General features: G+C 40.9%; 3 protein-coding genes across 23 annotated transcripts in view; 1 reads left to right on the plus strand and 2 right to left on the minus strand.

The window, feature by feature from the left end:
- The window catches only part of LOC129718519 (putative uncharacterized protein DDB_G0282129), a 119,353-nt gene extending 110,710 nt beyond the window's left edge, over positions 1–8,643 (minus strand). Inside the window, exon 1 of the mRNA XM_055669364.1 lies at positions 8,114–8,643. Coding sequence (XP_055525339.1) covers positions 8,114–8,191 — 78 coding nt within the window. The 5' untranslated portion in view covers positions 8,192–8,643. The remainder of the gene's footprint in view (positions 1–8,113) is intronic.
- The window catches only part of LOC129718516 (putative thiamine transporter SLC35F3), a 135,023-nt gene extending 126,181 nt beyond the window's left edge, over positions 1–8,842 (plus strand). For 14 of the 20 annotated variants that reach the window (XM_055669348.1, XM_055669346.1, XM_055669351.1 and 11 more), the window contains one exon: positions 8,297–8,842. In XM_055669348.1, coding sequence (XP_055525323.1) covers positions 8,297–8,650 — 354 coding nt within the window. In that variant the 3' untranslated portion in view covers positions 8,651–8,842. Of the gene's footprint in view, positions 1–7,913; positions 7,948–8,296 lie in introns of those variants that run through there. The other 6 variants (XR_008726940.1, XR_008726938.1, XM_055669360.1 and 3 more) reach the window with 4 other exon arrangements.
- Positions 8,843–9,964: 1,122 nt separating this feature from the next.
- On the minus strand, positions 9,965–16,596 carry LOC129718520 (protein C3orf33). 2 transcript variants are annotated; one of them, XM_055669367.1, is made up of 5 exons: positions 16,328–16,596; positions 16,108–16,225; positions 10,941–11,000; positions 10,345–10,865; positions 9,965–10,285 (listed from the first exon to the last, which is right to left on the minus strand). In XM_055669367.1, the coding sequence occupies exons 2-5, from the start codon at positions 16,189–16,191 to the stop codon at positions 10,180–10,182; spliced, it is 771 nt and encodes a 256-aa protein (XP_055525342.1). In that variant the 5' UTR covers positions 16,192–16,225; positions 16,328–16,596; the 3' UTR covers positions 9,965–10,179. The 2 variants fall into 2 exon arrangements, with proteins under 2 accessions (XP_055525342.1, XP_055525343.1); XM_055669368.1 differs by having other exon boundaries at positions 16,458–16,595.
- Between the last annotated feature and the right edge of the window lie 177 nt (positions 16,597–16,773).

The raw sequence follows: 16,773 nt of genomic DNA on the forward strand, positions 1-16,773 counted from the left end.
CAAGTTATCAATATCAACACTCACAGTTGGGTGGAAACGGGAAAGATTTATCCAAAACAAATCAGGCTTTGGATCGGCCAGGAGCGGCTCGATGTCTTTAACCGCTCTTACACCACCTGCTGGTTTATTCAGAGTCTATAATTTCCCGCGGCGGCGTTTCGAGGAACGATCACGAAAATTTGCCGGCAACGGAGTTGCGGAGTTAACTCTGTCAGCAAGCTTGGCAACTTGTTTGTTGTTCTTCACTATTTCGTCTTTGAGTTCCGAAATACTGCCAATTTGATTCCCAACGAGCGAGGAAATAACACTTCCAAGCGACGCGACATCGCTCTTGAAACATCTAAACTTCATCAGCTTAACACACTCGTCACACATCCAGAACAAGTTGATTTTCTCACGAAGAATTTGACGAATGGACCATTCAGATTAGCGCATCGTGCGTGACAAACTTGGTCGCAAAGTCCTATGCATTCAATAAAATCGTCACTATTTTTCACGGTTTACGCACAGCGATCACAAGCGGTAGAATCCACGGGGATGGCATCGCTGTCAGCTACCATGACTGCAATTATTGACAACATATCGGATAATTTTGTGCAATTTCATAAAATTTTTTTGCATGTTATGTAATATTCTAAGTGATATTCAGTACAATAATTGTGCTCCAAAACAATATGAAGCAAATTGTGACGGCAGAAAAAAAAGTTTTGGGATGAACGGTACAGAAGTAGATGTTCGTTACGCTTGAAGGCTACCATACCAGTCCCTTGGTAGAATCAGTCATTTTGCAGAATATTTCAATGCGTTTCAATTTTACGAGACTCAGAACGGCGGTAGAGTTGCTCTTAATTTCGTTTAATGACAACTGGCAGGCAAAAATATTAGAACAAAAAAGAAATCTCAAAACTAGGCACTATTAGATGACTGCAAAACAAGAACTTCACTATTGCCGAACTGCAAACTTTTATCTATATAACTCGACGTATCACAGTATGATCTTACGTATCGTTGAGGGGTAAAAATCGTCACCTAAATACGACGTAAACAAACGCAGTAGAAGCTAACTGATATACACGGAACGAAAAAAAGCTCTTCTTCAACCGCCAGCATCTCCTAGCAGGCCCACGACCGCGATGTGTTTCCGTCTACTAAATACTGTTGAGGACGTATAAACGAGTAATTAAAGTGCCACCTCAAGAGAGTCAAGTTGAATTTTGCCCAGCACGAAACCTGAACCTCACGGCAGATTGTGAAAGAATTGTCCGAAACAACATAAAGAAAAGGTAATAATTGTTGAATGTACGATAAAACCACGACTCCGCTTAGCCAAAAAAAAACAACCGTCTTATCGCCTTTCTTTTCGACTCAGCGGCACTAAAGCTATGTCCATTTAGAATCGGTAACGGATTGACGTACAAATAAGGTTAATAAACCAAAACAAAGGTGGGAAAGTACATTAAGGAAAAAATATCAATACAAATCGTTTCTTTTCGTTACTAATGAAAATTCGCACTTTCTTCTGTATTCCTCTTATCAAAACGCTGCACACCTCCGTAGTCAACTTCCTTGGCACATTTGTTCCACATTTTGGTCATCTGAGTCGCGTCCCGCGCCGTTTTTCAACTTTTCTTGAACTTCCGCTTCATTATTGCCCAAAATCTCTCTTGTTATCGATTGAATCTACGTTATTATCGCGGTACCACTGCATGACTTCCCGGCTGTAGTGGCAACTCGCCAAATCTGGCCAAAATTTCACGAGACCTTCATGGGCTTTAATAAAAGGTAGTTAGCGGTTTTTGCTAGAGTTAGTTTCTGTGAAAGAATCCAAACTCTGCCGAAAGCTACGCAGCTCCGAAAGGTGATGTCCAAATACCATACCAACAAGTAAGGAAAGAGGATGGAAGCCTCACTGTCACTACCAAGTAAACGTTGAGGATTATTATGAACACCCACTTTCCTAGATCGACAGAGACCGAAGAAGTCAATAGTGATGGGTCGCGTCGACTGTTCACGGAAGCTTCAATAGGTTGGGCTCTAAGCTCATTTGACCCTATAAAGTTTCCAGGTCTAGACGGCACACTACTTTCTACAAAAATCGGACGCAGCTATTATTGTCTGAACTCATCAACCTCTTCAGAGCCAGCTTAATCCTGGGCCATATTCCGAATAACTGGCTAAAGGTGAAGGTAGTGTTTATCCTCAAAGTTGGAAGAAAGGACAAAACCCTACCTAAGACTTTCAGACCCAAAAGTCTGACTTCATCACTTCTCAAGTTGATGGAGAAATAGTGGATAAATATATCCGTGATGAGTTTCTTAAAGACTCCCCGCTGCATAGGAACCAACATGTCTATCAAAGCGGCAAGTCTACAGAAACTGCTCTTCACAGCTTAGTGACGTTGATTGAAAAGTCCCTAGATATCAGAAGACGGCGCTACGTGCCTTTCTTGATATTGAAGTGGCCTTTGATAACACGAAATAAATACCTCGGAATTTTTCTGGATAAGAAACTGTACTGGTCATGCCGCTAAGAACGCGGTCTCGGCGATCTGGGCCTGCAGAACTCTGTTCGGTAAGACCTGGGGACTAAAACCAAACTTGGCACTCTGGTCTTACAAGACCATTGCCCGACCAAGAATCACCTATGCTGCCTTTATGTGGTGGCCTAAGGTGAACGAAGTGACTGCCCAAGCCAAACTCAAAAAAATTCAAGTATCCGCTAGCGTAGGATAGCCCCGCAATTGTCCTGTACACTTAACAGTTGGCTGCGGAGTATGTGTATAATAAACAGAAGGTCGAGTTCCGAATCGGAATGTAGCATCAAGGCTTTGCTTGTTTTGCCACACTTGCGTATTTATTTCTTCATCTCTTCGCTGAATTGCACTTCCGACAAAAAATGCAATAAATGAGTGATGCCGATGTGGTCCCCGTGGTTCTGTGGTTAGTGATGTCAGTCGGCTAACTTTCCCACACACGGTTGTGATCGGGGGGTTCGATTCCCGATCAGTTCGAGGTGGAAATTTCCTCGACTCAGCTCTGGGGCACGGTGTATCGTTTTACTTATCCTACAACACGCAAAATGTGCCGAAAACAATATCGATAACGAAATCTCCCAACTAATCTAGTTGATCGAGACCGCTATTAGCCAGGCCTTCGGGCTAGCGTACGGTATTGTTTTGATTTCATCACACAGGAAACGTTTTTGCGACTCTGACACAGCGTGTACAGACTGTCTTGTTGACCACCAGAAAACAGAACACACGCGCGACCTTGATCACGCTAGATTCACCTCCAACGTCAGCTTTTTTTCCAAATCAACTTAATCCACCACGAACTTCCCCATGTTGTTGGCAGCCATCACATGGTCGGTTACGTTTCGAGGGCTCTCGAGCTCTTCGAGATCACGAAATTCAGGGGACGTAGTCGAAAATTTAATCTCCCTTGATCAACTCTGGTGATTTCTCGCATTCGACTTCTTACATTCGGACTCGAGTGGCGACTTGACATCCTGGAGAATCTTTGCTTTAACAATATCCTCCGTCAGCTTGATCCCGGACGCTTCAAAGCCCATGATCATGGTATCGTGAGTCTTCGGTAGTCCTATTAACAGGATCATTTACTACAAATCCGATTGCAGCTAATTTGTGCCGAGTAGTCATCAAAAAATCAAAGCAGGCATTTACCAACTGTCACTCCACAAGCTTTTTTTTGTTCTTCTAAGGTGGTGGAAAATCTGCTAACAGACACCTAAGAGGATAACTCAGGGTGTGGGGATGGGATTGCTCCCTGGAACTACCGTTAGGTATTATTTAAGAAAAACCGGCTGTTGTGTTTGATGCACCCTCTTTTCAAATTCGGCTGACTACTAGGAGACAAGAAGTTAGCTTACCTCGGCACTTCGATGATCCGGGATGGTTTCCGGTCTGCTCATCGCTATCATATCGCTCCTCGCTTGCACGTAATGAGGGCATAATAAGCACACGCCGGTATGAGTATGACTTGCATGTGTCCATCTACCCTTGGTAGAGGCGCTCGCAACTATCAGGCACATGAGCCTGTAGGTGCTTTCGATTTTGCCCCTGTAACAGTACCTGTAACAGTAGCTTTAGACCATACTGGTGTTTATATCTGAGTATGGATGTAGTCACGCTGGCAAGTTATTTGCGCTTGCTACCGTTACCGAGCTTTTATTCATCATGCCGCGATAGCCGCTGAAGCCCTTTTGTAGGCGTGGTCTTCGTGGCTCCCAAAGATGAGCTTGTCGTCAACCATCACTCCTGAGAGTTTCAAGCCCGCTTCTGCTCCGATTTTCGGTTGTTTACCAGAATGACCTCCGTCTTGTGGTGTGCTAGCTCCAGCTTCAGGGACCGCATCAAGTCTTCTACGATTTTAATTGAAAGTACCGCTTTTAATCCGACCTCTTTTACGGCCTTACCACAGACTTCTAAGGTTATGTCGCCCGCAAAGCCAACAATCACCACTCCGGGAGGGAGCTCACCGGACCCAGGATAGAACCTTGCGGTACTCCTGCGGTGATTGGGACGCATTTCTGACCCTCGCCTGTGTTGTATACGAGTATACGATTCTGGAAGTAGTTATCAGCATTCTAGAAGTAGTAATAGCATCCTTGCGAAACCAAACTGGTTGCTTGATAAACTGTTTTCACCTTCGGTGAATCTCACCAGTCTATTGTGAATAATCCTCTCAAGCACGACCATAGAAACATCTGTGTAAAGTATGAGCCAGATCAAAAATAATTGATTGAAATGCTTGCCCTATGTTGCGTGGAATTGCACAGTTTTTTCAGTTGAACCACCAAGGACATTGCAGCGGCAAAAGTACCTGCATCAACTAGCTTGGAATATTGAAACCGAGCTGTGACAATTCCTTACCTTGATTCTCTTGTAACCTCTCTGGAAACACGGTTCGGTGAAGATTGTGCACCTGCCTACGCGTTGTCCTTGCTGCATCCCGCTAACGTAATGCGCATGTTGTTGGAAGAGTTCAAGCGCAAAACTGAATGTTTCGAATTTTTTTACGAAGTTGACTATTTTGTTGGAGAGGTGGAAGTTTGGTATCAACATTGCAGCAGCATGAGAGCAGACCGTACGAACTTGGAAGAGCTGGATCTTATAGACCTGCTAGCCGAAGGCCCGTTCAGGGCATTACTTTGGGTGAAAACCTGTCTGGGGTCAACAATAGTGCTCTCTGCTTGCTGAGTGTTCATAGGCAGATAGTTAACAACAATCGTGAAAAAACACATGAACCGCTTCCGGCACGTTGACGTTTGATGCCCGAAGATTTTATTGAGAATCTTGACTGTGTCTTTAAACTTCACGTCCTTGGGAAGCTTTGACAGGACGTAGTTGAGATAGCGGCTGTGAGAATGGGTGTCCAGTTCAGCTGGCCTGCATCGTTCTCGAAAAGGTTCTGGTAGCGGTTAAACCAGCGTCCGAACGTAACTCCGTTTTCTTAATCGAAAACAAACTCGGTGATGTTCGATGAGAGGGATTCCGAAATCTGCTCCGGGGTTTGATACCTCTGTACCTGCTGCTGCTGGGCCGCCATCTGCTGTAAAAGTTGGGCCATCTTGAGAATCATATCTTGAATTCCCGGTTGCGGCTGCTGATCAACTCTATCTTCTGCTATGTTCATGAATTCTTGAGCTCCTCGTCGCCAAAATGATATGTCCAAAGGTTAAAATGAACTAAAGAGTTTTTACTAAAGCAAATCTATTTATATTCGAGGTTGTACAAAGAATTATTAAATTTTCCACTCTGATGTCAAGGACAACTTTTCTCTGGTTCACTGGCCTTGATGTAACAACAAACATATCGGCGCAAAAGTCTGTTCCGATAGTTCCTCCGATGGATTGTCCGTAGTGATGGCCTTCCAGCTTCCTTCACCAATGAGCATCATCTTGATTGCAAAGGCCCACGAGCTGTAGTTTTTTTGACCGCGTTGTTACTTGCTGGTGATACCTTCGGAAACAATTCACTCGACGTTCGCCTCCACTTGACCTGACCCTGCTGTTGAAACTCGTTGCCATCTTGGATTTTATCGAAAAAGGGTTTTTAGCATGTTCAAAAAAGCAAGAAAGCTGAGAAAATAATGCATATCTTGATGATGCATAAAACTAGGTGAGCAACGAGTTTACCTTGCCATTCAACCACTTTACGAAATCAATATCAAAATCAAACAAAATCAAATAAATTCAAGAGTAATAGGGTAGGGAACATATTCTAAGCAGCTTTAGGAACCGCCTGTGTATTCAGACGAAATACTAGAAATGTGTTGGGTGCAGGCTTGTAAACGGTCACCATTTTTATTCGATCTCGCTTCCTTAGCGTGCGTCACAGTCGGCTTTCGCTCGTAAATTTAAAATAACCAAACCATCGCCGCTCAGCTCACAGAAAGAAAAGGATAGTCAAACGACACTCGCGTATCGGAGAGATGCACACTGTCAATCTTTTAGCGATGTTATTTCGGCCTTTTTCTGTCTACTTCGTTTATTTATGTTGAGAAATATTATTACAAGATCAATGGTATAAATAATTTCCAGAATACACGCACTCAACGTGCGAAGTTCTCATTTCTAGAAAAAATGTCAAAATACGTTTGAGAAAATAACGTCGTGATGGCGATACTCATTTGACATGTTTGTTTACGAATGTATTCAGACAGCGAGCCTTGGTAGCGTCAGAGGAAGAAGAAGACGATTATCGCAGTGAAAAGTGGTTCTACCGTGACCATTTCGAAGCCTGGTTGGGTGAAACTCAAACAGTAGTATATCAATCTGTTCGCTATCGTTTTCTCTGTCAGAACTTTTTTTCAGATTATAAAACTAAGTTAGCAAACTTTAACAATCATCAATCAAAGTTACCAATCGAGGGACACTATTCTAATCACCCCGAACCTATTTTAAGCAGTTTCCATCTGTTTTGCAGGCGTTTTTTTTTTCAGCACCCGAAGTGGCTCCTGAATGGCTGCAATATAGGTCGATTTGTTTTAATTGCAATTGTTCACAGATTTCTTTGTGATTAACGGTATTTCTTATATTCGTAAGACAGCTAGACAATCAAAGATTTCGTTTCCATCATTGAAATTGTCGATATTGATCGAAATGCAGGAGTTTGAGGCCTGTTTTCTTCGACTGATTAAAATAGGCGCTACTGCTTAAGCCGTTCCCTACCCTAGATCAATAAAAAGATCAAGAATTGCTCGAAATACAACTTTTTTTAAAACCGTTTGACCGCTTGGTGCCCAAGGGGTCCATCAAAATGAACTAACTACAGTTTGCTCCATTTTTCATCACTTGCAATCACTTCTGTATTAAAGCAAAAATATCCTTCTTGAAAGCCCTCGTACTAGCAGTGAAACAGTTTTAGCGAGAATTACCCTAATACGGACATCAAAATAGTTAACGAAACAATCCACATCTTCTCGCTCATCCTTCGGTTGTGTACAGCTTTCATAACAAATTTGACCTACTACCGTATTTACAGAAAAAAAAAATTGTGAGAATTTGAAGACGTAAAACCCGGAATTTCAATGTACAACTCAAGTTTTGTAAGAGCACCTTCGTAGTGCAAGCGTTGATAGTTGGTGTCATAGATTTGTGAGTACGGCGAAGCACATGAAAGATCTTTCGCAAATGAAGTTATACATTAAATTTTACAGTACATATTTCTACGCTTGTGCACTTAGGCACAAACACTACTTCCTTTCTGAGGGTAACTCTGATACCTTCTGGCTTTAAGCCAGCTCAACTGTAAGCTATAGTTATAACGGCTCTAGCCAAACCGTCAACAGTTTTTTACGAGATGGTGGCTGATATTGCATTTGACTGCTTCTCATTATGATTCCGTTTCTTTTCCTCTAAAACAAACTTTTTTGCTTTCAAAACATGTCTAGCATTAGTTTGTTGGCTGGAAGAGCAGAAACGGAGGTAAGCGGAAAACACTGCTTTTGGGATGCACCGTAATTGCACTTCAGCCAAAGTTAGGCCGGCACTCTATATAGAACTACAAAAAGGTTGACCCTCCGGAACGCAATTCAACACTGTCCGCATGTTAGTCGGATAGTTTCTGAGTGAAAGAATGTTAGCCACTCACCTCTATGAAATATTGCTTGACGTATGACAGCAAATCCTGTTTTTCTGCATGACTGATAACGTTTCCAAAACGAAACATAACCTATAATCACAACTCCCGAACAGTCAAAAGCTTCGAGCGTTACGCCCGACATTCACCACGTTCTATTCGATTTTTTGTTTTTCTTGCTTATCAACTTTTCAGATGGGGCCGCCACCCGCGAAGCGGTATACCATCGCAACATCGCGACGTCATCGACTATCGGACGGGATACATTCGATCGCATCTTCGCTCTCCCTCTGGCCGGGTGAGATGACCGCCGAGCAGCAGCAGCAGCAAAACACCCAGCAATTGTATCACTTTCAGCACTACATTCGCAGCAACTATGGCAGCGATAGCGTTGGCTTGAACTCGAAACTGCGCCACTACTCGCTGACGGAGACGAACTTCAACCGGAAGGCACTAGCTACGACGATGGCCGGTTCGACAACGATGATTTCGATGCGGCAAATGAACCCGTTAAATTGCCGCAGCAGCTCGTACGGTTCACTGCAGTGAGGTCGGCGAGGTTGCTTTGATTCGAAACGAAGTTTATGCCTTTTTCTTCAGTCAGTCACACTTCGTTCTTGCTTACTACGATTGTCTTTATCGATTCTTAAAGTTTAACCGATTGATAATAAAATGCATAGAAATTGATCCCAGTATGATACAGCTATGCTTTATATTAAACGTTATCTAGAGAAAAAAAAACCGAAAACTGGCTGATAGTATTTGCTCAATCCATAAATTGGTTTTTTGACAATAATCAGGGAAACGTGTTATAATTTTTCTTAATTCACAACAACAAAAAATATTCTCAAAAAAAATCAGCTACTCTAAACACTTAAACACATGTGGGGAACACAGTTGCCAAAAATAATATACATATACTGTAACCTTCAAAATCTAGTTATAAACAAAGAGTGTTCACAAATCGAAGAAATTGTGATACTTTCAATAAGCTATCCCTAACACTTTTGCCATTTTTTCCACTTCTAATCGAATACTCACAAAGTTCCCGTTAAAACAAACCTCATTCGACTAACGAGCAATTACAATTTCCCTTTCAAAAAAAAAATTCACAAGTAATCAAGAAATAACGCAAATCAGCAATGAAGCATTAGAAAGTGATCAAAGTTCATCACAAAACATAGTTCAAACATAAAAAATAACCTTAAGCAACGACCGAGTTGAAAGTTATTATCAAAATACGAAATAAGATAGGAAAGGCAACAACCAATTATATAACTATTTCTGAAGTTCAGCACTTGCATATACTCTTACGAACCAATAAGATTTTTCCTTCTTTTGCTACTTATTGAACAACCTGCAAGTAAACATGTAACAACGTAACAATCAGTAAGTCTTAGACAAGTATAAACTAATCAAGAAAGAACCCAGAAAGAGCAAATCTATTTGTAAACTAACCTTACACTAACCCCTAACTAACTAACTAGCGCGTAGTAGCATGTAGTGTCGTTCAATTTTAGGAGCAAAAATATTGTTCACCATTCAAGAGAATTGTTTCCGACATCTCTTTCTGACGATAATAACGATAATCATAATCAAGAATTGAAACTTGTTATTACACAATACCTTCCCAGTTCCCAGTTCGAAGACTGCGTAAATCAAGGTAATAAGGATCGTTGTTTTGTGTTCGTCGTTGGCTGTTGTTAAAGCGAAAATAAATGTGTTAAGATAGTCAGGCACACGAACACGCTGATGGCATTTGTAAATATTTTTAATAAAAATATTATTTGGAAAAAAAAAACTTGTATTTTTTTTTGTGTTTTAAGGCTTCTTCAAAACCTTGCTAAAATATATTACACGCCGTCTAGGAATCAACGTTGTGCTCCACGTCGCTCGGGGCGAATGGTTTTATAAAAACTCTAAACATTAACAAGCCTGAAATAACGCAAACGTTACCTGTACCAGTGTCCAGTGCCGCACTCAAAACGCGAAACCGTTGTTCAACAGTGCCGAGTTGAAAATACTATTCTGTAAGGTGTATAAATCTGTTGTCACCGTGCGATACCAACGGATTGAAGCTACCGCACTAACTCCGGCAAACGATGCGTTTTTGGCATCATGCGCAATACTAGACCATCAAGTGCATCCTGCCAAACTTTAACCGGCCATAGCTTCGGAGGAAGTCTGAAAACAAATAAAGTCTCTTCAAGTTTCTTGTGAACCAAATCACTTCCAAAACTTACGCCTGCTGCCACAGTCCGGTGCGGCGTTCCTTGGCGTAGCTTTCACTCCGAGCCAACGTGCGATAGTAGGTTTGGACCTTCCGCTCGAACGGATCCTTGCTGACGATTTTCGTCCTTGGCACCGCCGGAACGGCTAGCTTTGCGAAACCAAGATTAAGTAAAGCCTGTGCGACGTCCACCTGACGGAGACGTTTCTTATCGGCGGAAAATTCCTGGAAGCAGACGCTACATTCGGCAAAACCAGCCCCACTGTTCACTTGGATGGGAACAAATGTAACCTTACGGTTGACCACCACCGACTGTAGCCACGAGTAACCGTTGGCGTTGATGTCGATGCCGGCTACCCGTACCGGCAGCGTTTTGCTAGACCAGAAGATCAAATTTAGCGGGGGTCGGTGTTTTACGATTAACAACGGACCGGACTGGATGGAGGGTTCGATCTTTTGGACGCGACCGTACTGCGGGAGTTGCTCACGGATGAAGTGTTTCGGGATGTCCGACGGTTTGCCGAAACGAGTTAGCTAGAAGGAATAATTATAAATTTTATCTTTTGACAAAAGTTTCTGTAGCAGAGCTTTGTATGAATCACAACATACCGGTCTGATTTTGTTGTAGGCAACGACGAAAAGAACTCCGGAAATGGTGTAGGTTGCGATCTGCAATAGCACAAAAAATCATATTAGAACTTTAACTGTTATCGTGTTATCGCAGGAGCATTAAAATTTTTAAATCTACAAAACATTGTTGGTGATAAGGCCAAAAACAAAGTACATATTCATTAGGTCGTCCTAAAATAATCGATCTTAAAAAAGTCAAGGTGCTCAACCCTAAATTGAAAGATAATCTTATTTATAGTATGTTGTATAACATTTCGACTCATTAGAAAAATGCTTACAGATTGCCCAAACGTGATTTGTGAAAAAAATGAATTTTTCAAACTAAAAAACCATCTTTTTGCCATTTTGTTCGATTCCCACAATTTTTCTATTTTTGTGTGGTTGTTTTTGAAGATTTTGCATGGTTTAGTTCAGCATCGCATTTAGTTATTTGACTCACAGATCACATTGAACGTCGCAAAAAATTGATTTTTTCGATAAATTTTAGATATTCCAAAATACTTATGTTCTTTTAAAAAATTCTCGTGAGTCTGAAAAAATTGCCCGCCCGCGAAAAATATATTCAGTTTGTTAAGTCAGGTACGTGTGCTGAGATTCAGCCAAATCAAAAATGTTGGATATTCGATGATGATAGGACATTCGGCATGATAACACTTAGGACTCAAATTGACGCAGACTATCTTTCTAGGATTAACACTCCGCATTTAACGAATCGAACGTCGAAATGGTTGAAATTCATTCATTAATACCATGTTGCACATTATAAAACATATATTTACTAGATAATATAACACCGTAGCATTGAATTGCATTTTCGTCTCCGGTATCGAAAGCATCATGTATCAGCGACATGATTCGAGCAACGCGTCTCCCACAGTTACTCAAAGATTTGTGTCTTCGATACAGTATGAGCCCTCCGACCCTTCTGGAGGTGCATTAGTGGGAAAATTTCATAAAACAATATAACTAAGATTATTACAAAAGTTCACATCGTTGCACAAGGTAACATTCCCCTAACAGCAAAAAAAGATCAGATTACTATAAATACGAGTATATATAGTCGCACTAGAGTTAATGTGGCTTTAGAATCATATATCTGATTTGCAACACCTTTACCCCCAACATGTATTGAAAAATATAAAATTGATTATATTGGTTTAGTGGTTCTGTTATTTTTAACTCCCGAAAGGCTTGTACTCGAATTAAAAATCACATCTAATCTTATAAGTACAAAACTGAATATGATTTTCTTTGGAATGGTTTCTATTATATAATAGTCAATGACATCTTAAATGACGACAGAAACTCACAGCATCTCCACGTTAAGCAACATAACACTCTGCATCTAATATATTTGTTTCAGTTAAAAATACCATGCATTTTTATACCGTTCGCAAAAAAATAATAACATATAAATATGGTAACAAAACGTTCTTCATTATTGTTAACAAAAGTCGGATTAATCAACATATGAATTGATAAACAAATGAATTAGTTTACACACCATTCATTATTCAAACGGTGCTCTGACGCAAGCTCCTATAACACCGTAAATAATAAATCACATAAAATCTCCTGCCTGCATCCCTCTTGGCAAAATCATTTTCTTCCTTGCGCCATCAGCGCAAAGCAATATGTGAAACTAGCTCGCGAGACGAGCTCACGAGAATTTGCGCGCAAGCTGTCTCGTGTGCGCAACGCCCATGCACCGCGCTCGTTACGTTGAGAGACGAGATATCTTCGTGTACGTCGCAAAAGAAATTCCATGCGACGAGACATGGCTCGTACGTATTGCAAGTTCTCTCGCTCGCATGTGGCGCACAGCACAAAACGACTGAATGAGAAACGAGACTTGTAGCGCAAAGCGCATTGTCTCTTTTTTGTACGAGCGAGATTTTTTTTATGCTTTATGCTAGTTGGATTTCGCGGTTCGGTACCCCTGAAACGATTACCACCGATCAAGGACGACAGTTCGAGTCCGAGCTGTTCAAGGAATTAGCTCGATTATTGGGAGTCCACCATATTCATACGACAGCTTACCACCCGCAAGCGAATGGAATGGTGGAGAGATTCCACCGCACGTTGAAAGCCGCCATCATGTGTACCGACGCTAAAGAATGGCATAATCGGCTCCCATTGGTTCTGCTCGGTCTTCGAACCGCTTATCGTGAGGATCTGAAGTGTTCATCTGCAGAGCTGGTATACGGTCAAGCGCTTAGAGTTCCCGGCGAATTCTATGGTTTACCAGCAAGTAACATCGATCGCACTGAACTAGCTGCTAAACTACACAAAACATTCGCGGATCTTAAAGCGCCCGCAGCATCTCGCCACACAAATTAAAAAGCGTTCGTACATCCAAAACTGAAGGACTGCAGCCATGTATTCATTCGCGTAGACGCTGTCAAAAAACCACTCCAGCAACCCTTCGAAGGACCCTACAAGGTGATAGCGAGGAACGAGAAATGTTTCGATATTTTGATCTCGGGAATTAATCGGATTAAGCCGGCTCATATATGCGCTGAAAGCCTTCTAGAACATCCTCAGGACGAACGACGTACATTAGTCACACCAAGTGGACACCGTGTTCGTTTCTTGGTGTAACTGGGGGGGCACATGTGGCGATAGATTTTCCCCAGTCTATAAATTCAACCATCACTAACATTTCCATCTACAGAGAAGAAAGAGAGAGTAGCAGTCTTCGAGTTGTAACCCTAAGCTACGGACGCGTGTTTGATTGCTCAAAGATAATAAATTAAGATTTTCGATAAACGCCGCGTTTTTCATTCGTTGCAGTTCGCATTCCCACAGATGCAAATAATCAAAAGTATGAGAAGCTCTTACAAGATCGTATTGACTGTTTGCGATGACCAGAAACGTTGGCAATCCAAGAAGGCCGGTGACCTTCATGGCAATATGTACTTGCTGACTTGGATGTTATTTCTTTTATGCAAGCCAATATAAGCGTAGCCAAAATGGGTATGTTGTTGGCTAAGGCCGGGAATATTTTTCGAAAGAGCGATTCTGGTTAAAAAACTGCGATCAATCCCCCTTAATTCAAAAGCTGCGAAGATGTGATAGCAAACGACTCTAACTCTGGCTCTGGCTGGAAATGTAACCCCAATAGAAAATACCAGCTTTGGGACAAACCGGCGTGCAAAATCGTTATTGGAAGATTGTTTCCCTTACACTGATCAAATTTGAAAGGTATGTCAAATTCTTTTGGTGATCCCCATCTCTCATAATCCAAAGAGGGGAAGATATCAAACAATCCTCCTGAAGTCACTATTGAAGAATCCGATGATGAAGTTTCTCACGATTATTCGGAGGAAAGACCTGGTAAGATACAAGCCTTGGGCAGCTCCCATCGCAACAAAACAAGTGAATATTGTCTGGAGTCAACGCAAGGCGCAGTGAAAAGATGCGCATACTGTCAGGTAAGTTGCTTGATTTCCAAAGGGAATTTAGAGCAATCTCTGCTCCTATAACTTTTGATTTTACGGATACATCATCACTCAATGAAGGCAGGAGCCTAGCGTAGTTGTCCAAGAAACATTTTTTGGCTAAATAATCTCGCATATAAAAATAAACGATGAACGATGAGAAATATACACAAAAGTGCTGAAAATCGAAAGATTTAGATGTGTTCGAATCGCTTAAACAACAACAAAAATTGTCCAATTAAGACGAAAGTATATTTTGAATTATATTTATCGTAGCTGTAATAAAGCTGAAAAAGCACTTTTTCAGAAAGACAGATTGTACAATATTAGCCATGGAATTGTCATATAGGCGGTTATTTAGACTATAAGCTAGCTACTGTTGGATATAAAAGTTTTTCTACAAGCTGAATAATCGCTTCTACAGAATCGATCAGCATGTATAAAAATTGTTCAAATGGCTGAGTTATTTTTTATTAAGTCTTTGTTCGGCTATTTAGGAAGCCGAATGTAACAAGTAGCTGATTTAGATCTCCAAAACCGACTGGTTAAAAGCTGATTAAACGCTTGGAAATACATTATTCGACTTTTGTTCAGCCGCCAGCTGAACGAGATTAGTCATAAAAGCGCTTATTTAGCCAGAAAATGTTACTTGGGAAGTATCAAAAAGCGTTTATTCAACCAGTTTATTCAGTGTTTAAATGATTTTGTCTAATAGCTATTTTTTAAATTGAAATAGCGCTTAACCAGCCAACAATTAAATCATGGCGTGGAGTATTTTCCAAGTGTTTTTAAACCTAAATTTTTTGCTTGTTCAGCTGATAAATCAACCTGAGTGTTGCGGCAATCCGTTTCACCTGTATGCAGACTTTATTCAGCTATTTTTAAATTATTGGCTGTTTTATTCAGCCCAATAATGTCTCCACCAAACACGCTGGTAGCCTAGAACAGAATTCTAACACTGACATCGGTGTCGATGGGTGTGGGGTGGCTTAATCCCCTTAATCCACTCACAAACAACTCAACTGGTCTAGATTAAATTCTAGCCGACTCCGAGAGATTTTCTGAGGTGAAAAAGTATTGAGGAAGTCCTGAAAAAGTATCGTAATGGATTGCAGCTAACTTGTATTAAGACAATACCTGTTGGTGAACCATATCGTGAAGTACTAGACAGCCCAATGTATATGAACCCTTTAGTGCCCAAGCCCGTCTTTAGATGGGCTTCAGTGAAATTACTATAGATCTTTTAATTAATATTTAAGAAATGCTTCTAAAGATTTGAATAGTGGCAAGTTTTTCATGTGGTGTTTATTTGCCCTGAGAATTATAATAATTATTCGATAAGTCGAATGTGCGACAAACACCAAATTAACCAATATTAAGCCTGTAGTACACTCTTTGTCTAATGGTCAAATATTTGACCTTCTGACATGATGGTCAAATTTATTTGACATCATGGTTGTTGTTTGCCCGTGTTTGCCCCATGTTAAAATCGGAGAATGACAAATAATTATCTTTGACCAAATTTTTATCTGTCAAAAAGAAACAAATATTTGACGCTCGGTCAAAGAGTGTACTACAGGCTTTAGAGCTGAATATTACTATTTGGATTTCCATCAATTATCTCAACTTACAATTTTGAGTCAAGTGATTAAAGATTTTTTGAGGCACCTTTCGTTTCCCAAGCATAAAATAATTGATTAAGTTACCTCCACTCCTTTTGTGTCTCGTTTCATATAATCGCAAAACTGTTGAAAGTAACTCTTATCTAGACTCGAACTCTCCGTAGCCATTTTTCAAAGACGCTTTCCCTTTTAAATTAGGTACCTACAACGAAAGAAACAAAATAGTCCCGATACGGGCCGGGTGTTTATTTTGGTATCATCAATGACTTCACTTCGTTATTTATATGTGTTACGTATCACGTACGAGGAGTAATCACAAGGTCACACAACTCTACCAAATCGAGGCGATAAGAATCAACATAACGCTGTTGGGTTGTGACCAATTCTCGATTTCACGTTATCGAAGAGACACTGTAAAGCTACGTTATGCAAACCTTAACACTTCACTGTCGAAATAAAAGGGCACTAGTTTAGCATGAGGTTGATGACACTTGCTATTAAAGCGATATTCGTCTGATATTCAAAAAGCGGAGAACGGAATAAAAACAACCTTTCAACACCTACACAGTCACAGCACTTGGCGTTTCGACAGTGCGAACGAAAGAGAAAGTCGCTGCTTGTAAACAAGCGGCCATTGCGCTTGCACACAAGATTGTGTGCAGCTATCAAGTGCACACTAATTCGACTTCAGGTGAAGTTGGGTTTACTAAACTAACATTTGGACTTTCGATTTTTTTTTTAAACAAATAA

The sequence above is a fragment of the Wyeomyia smithii genome, chromosome 1, assembly GCF_029784165.1.
Source record: "Wyeomyia smithii strain HCP4-BCI-WySm-NY-G18 chromosome 1, ASM2978416v1, whole genome shotgun sequence".
In the NCBI taxonomy this organism is placed as follows: Eukaryota; Metazoa; Arthropoda; class Insecta; order Diptera; family Culicidae; genus Wyeomyia; species Wyeomyia smithii.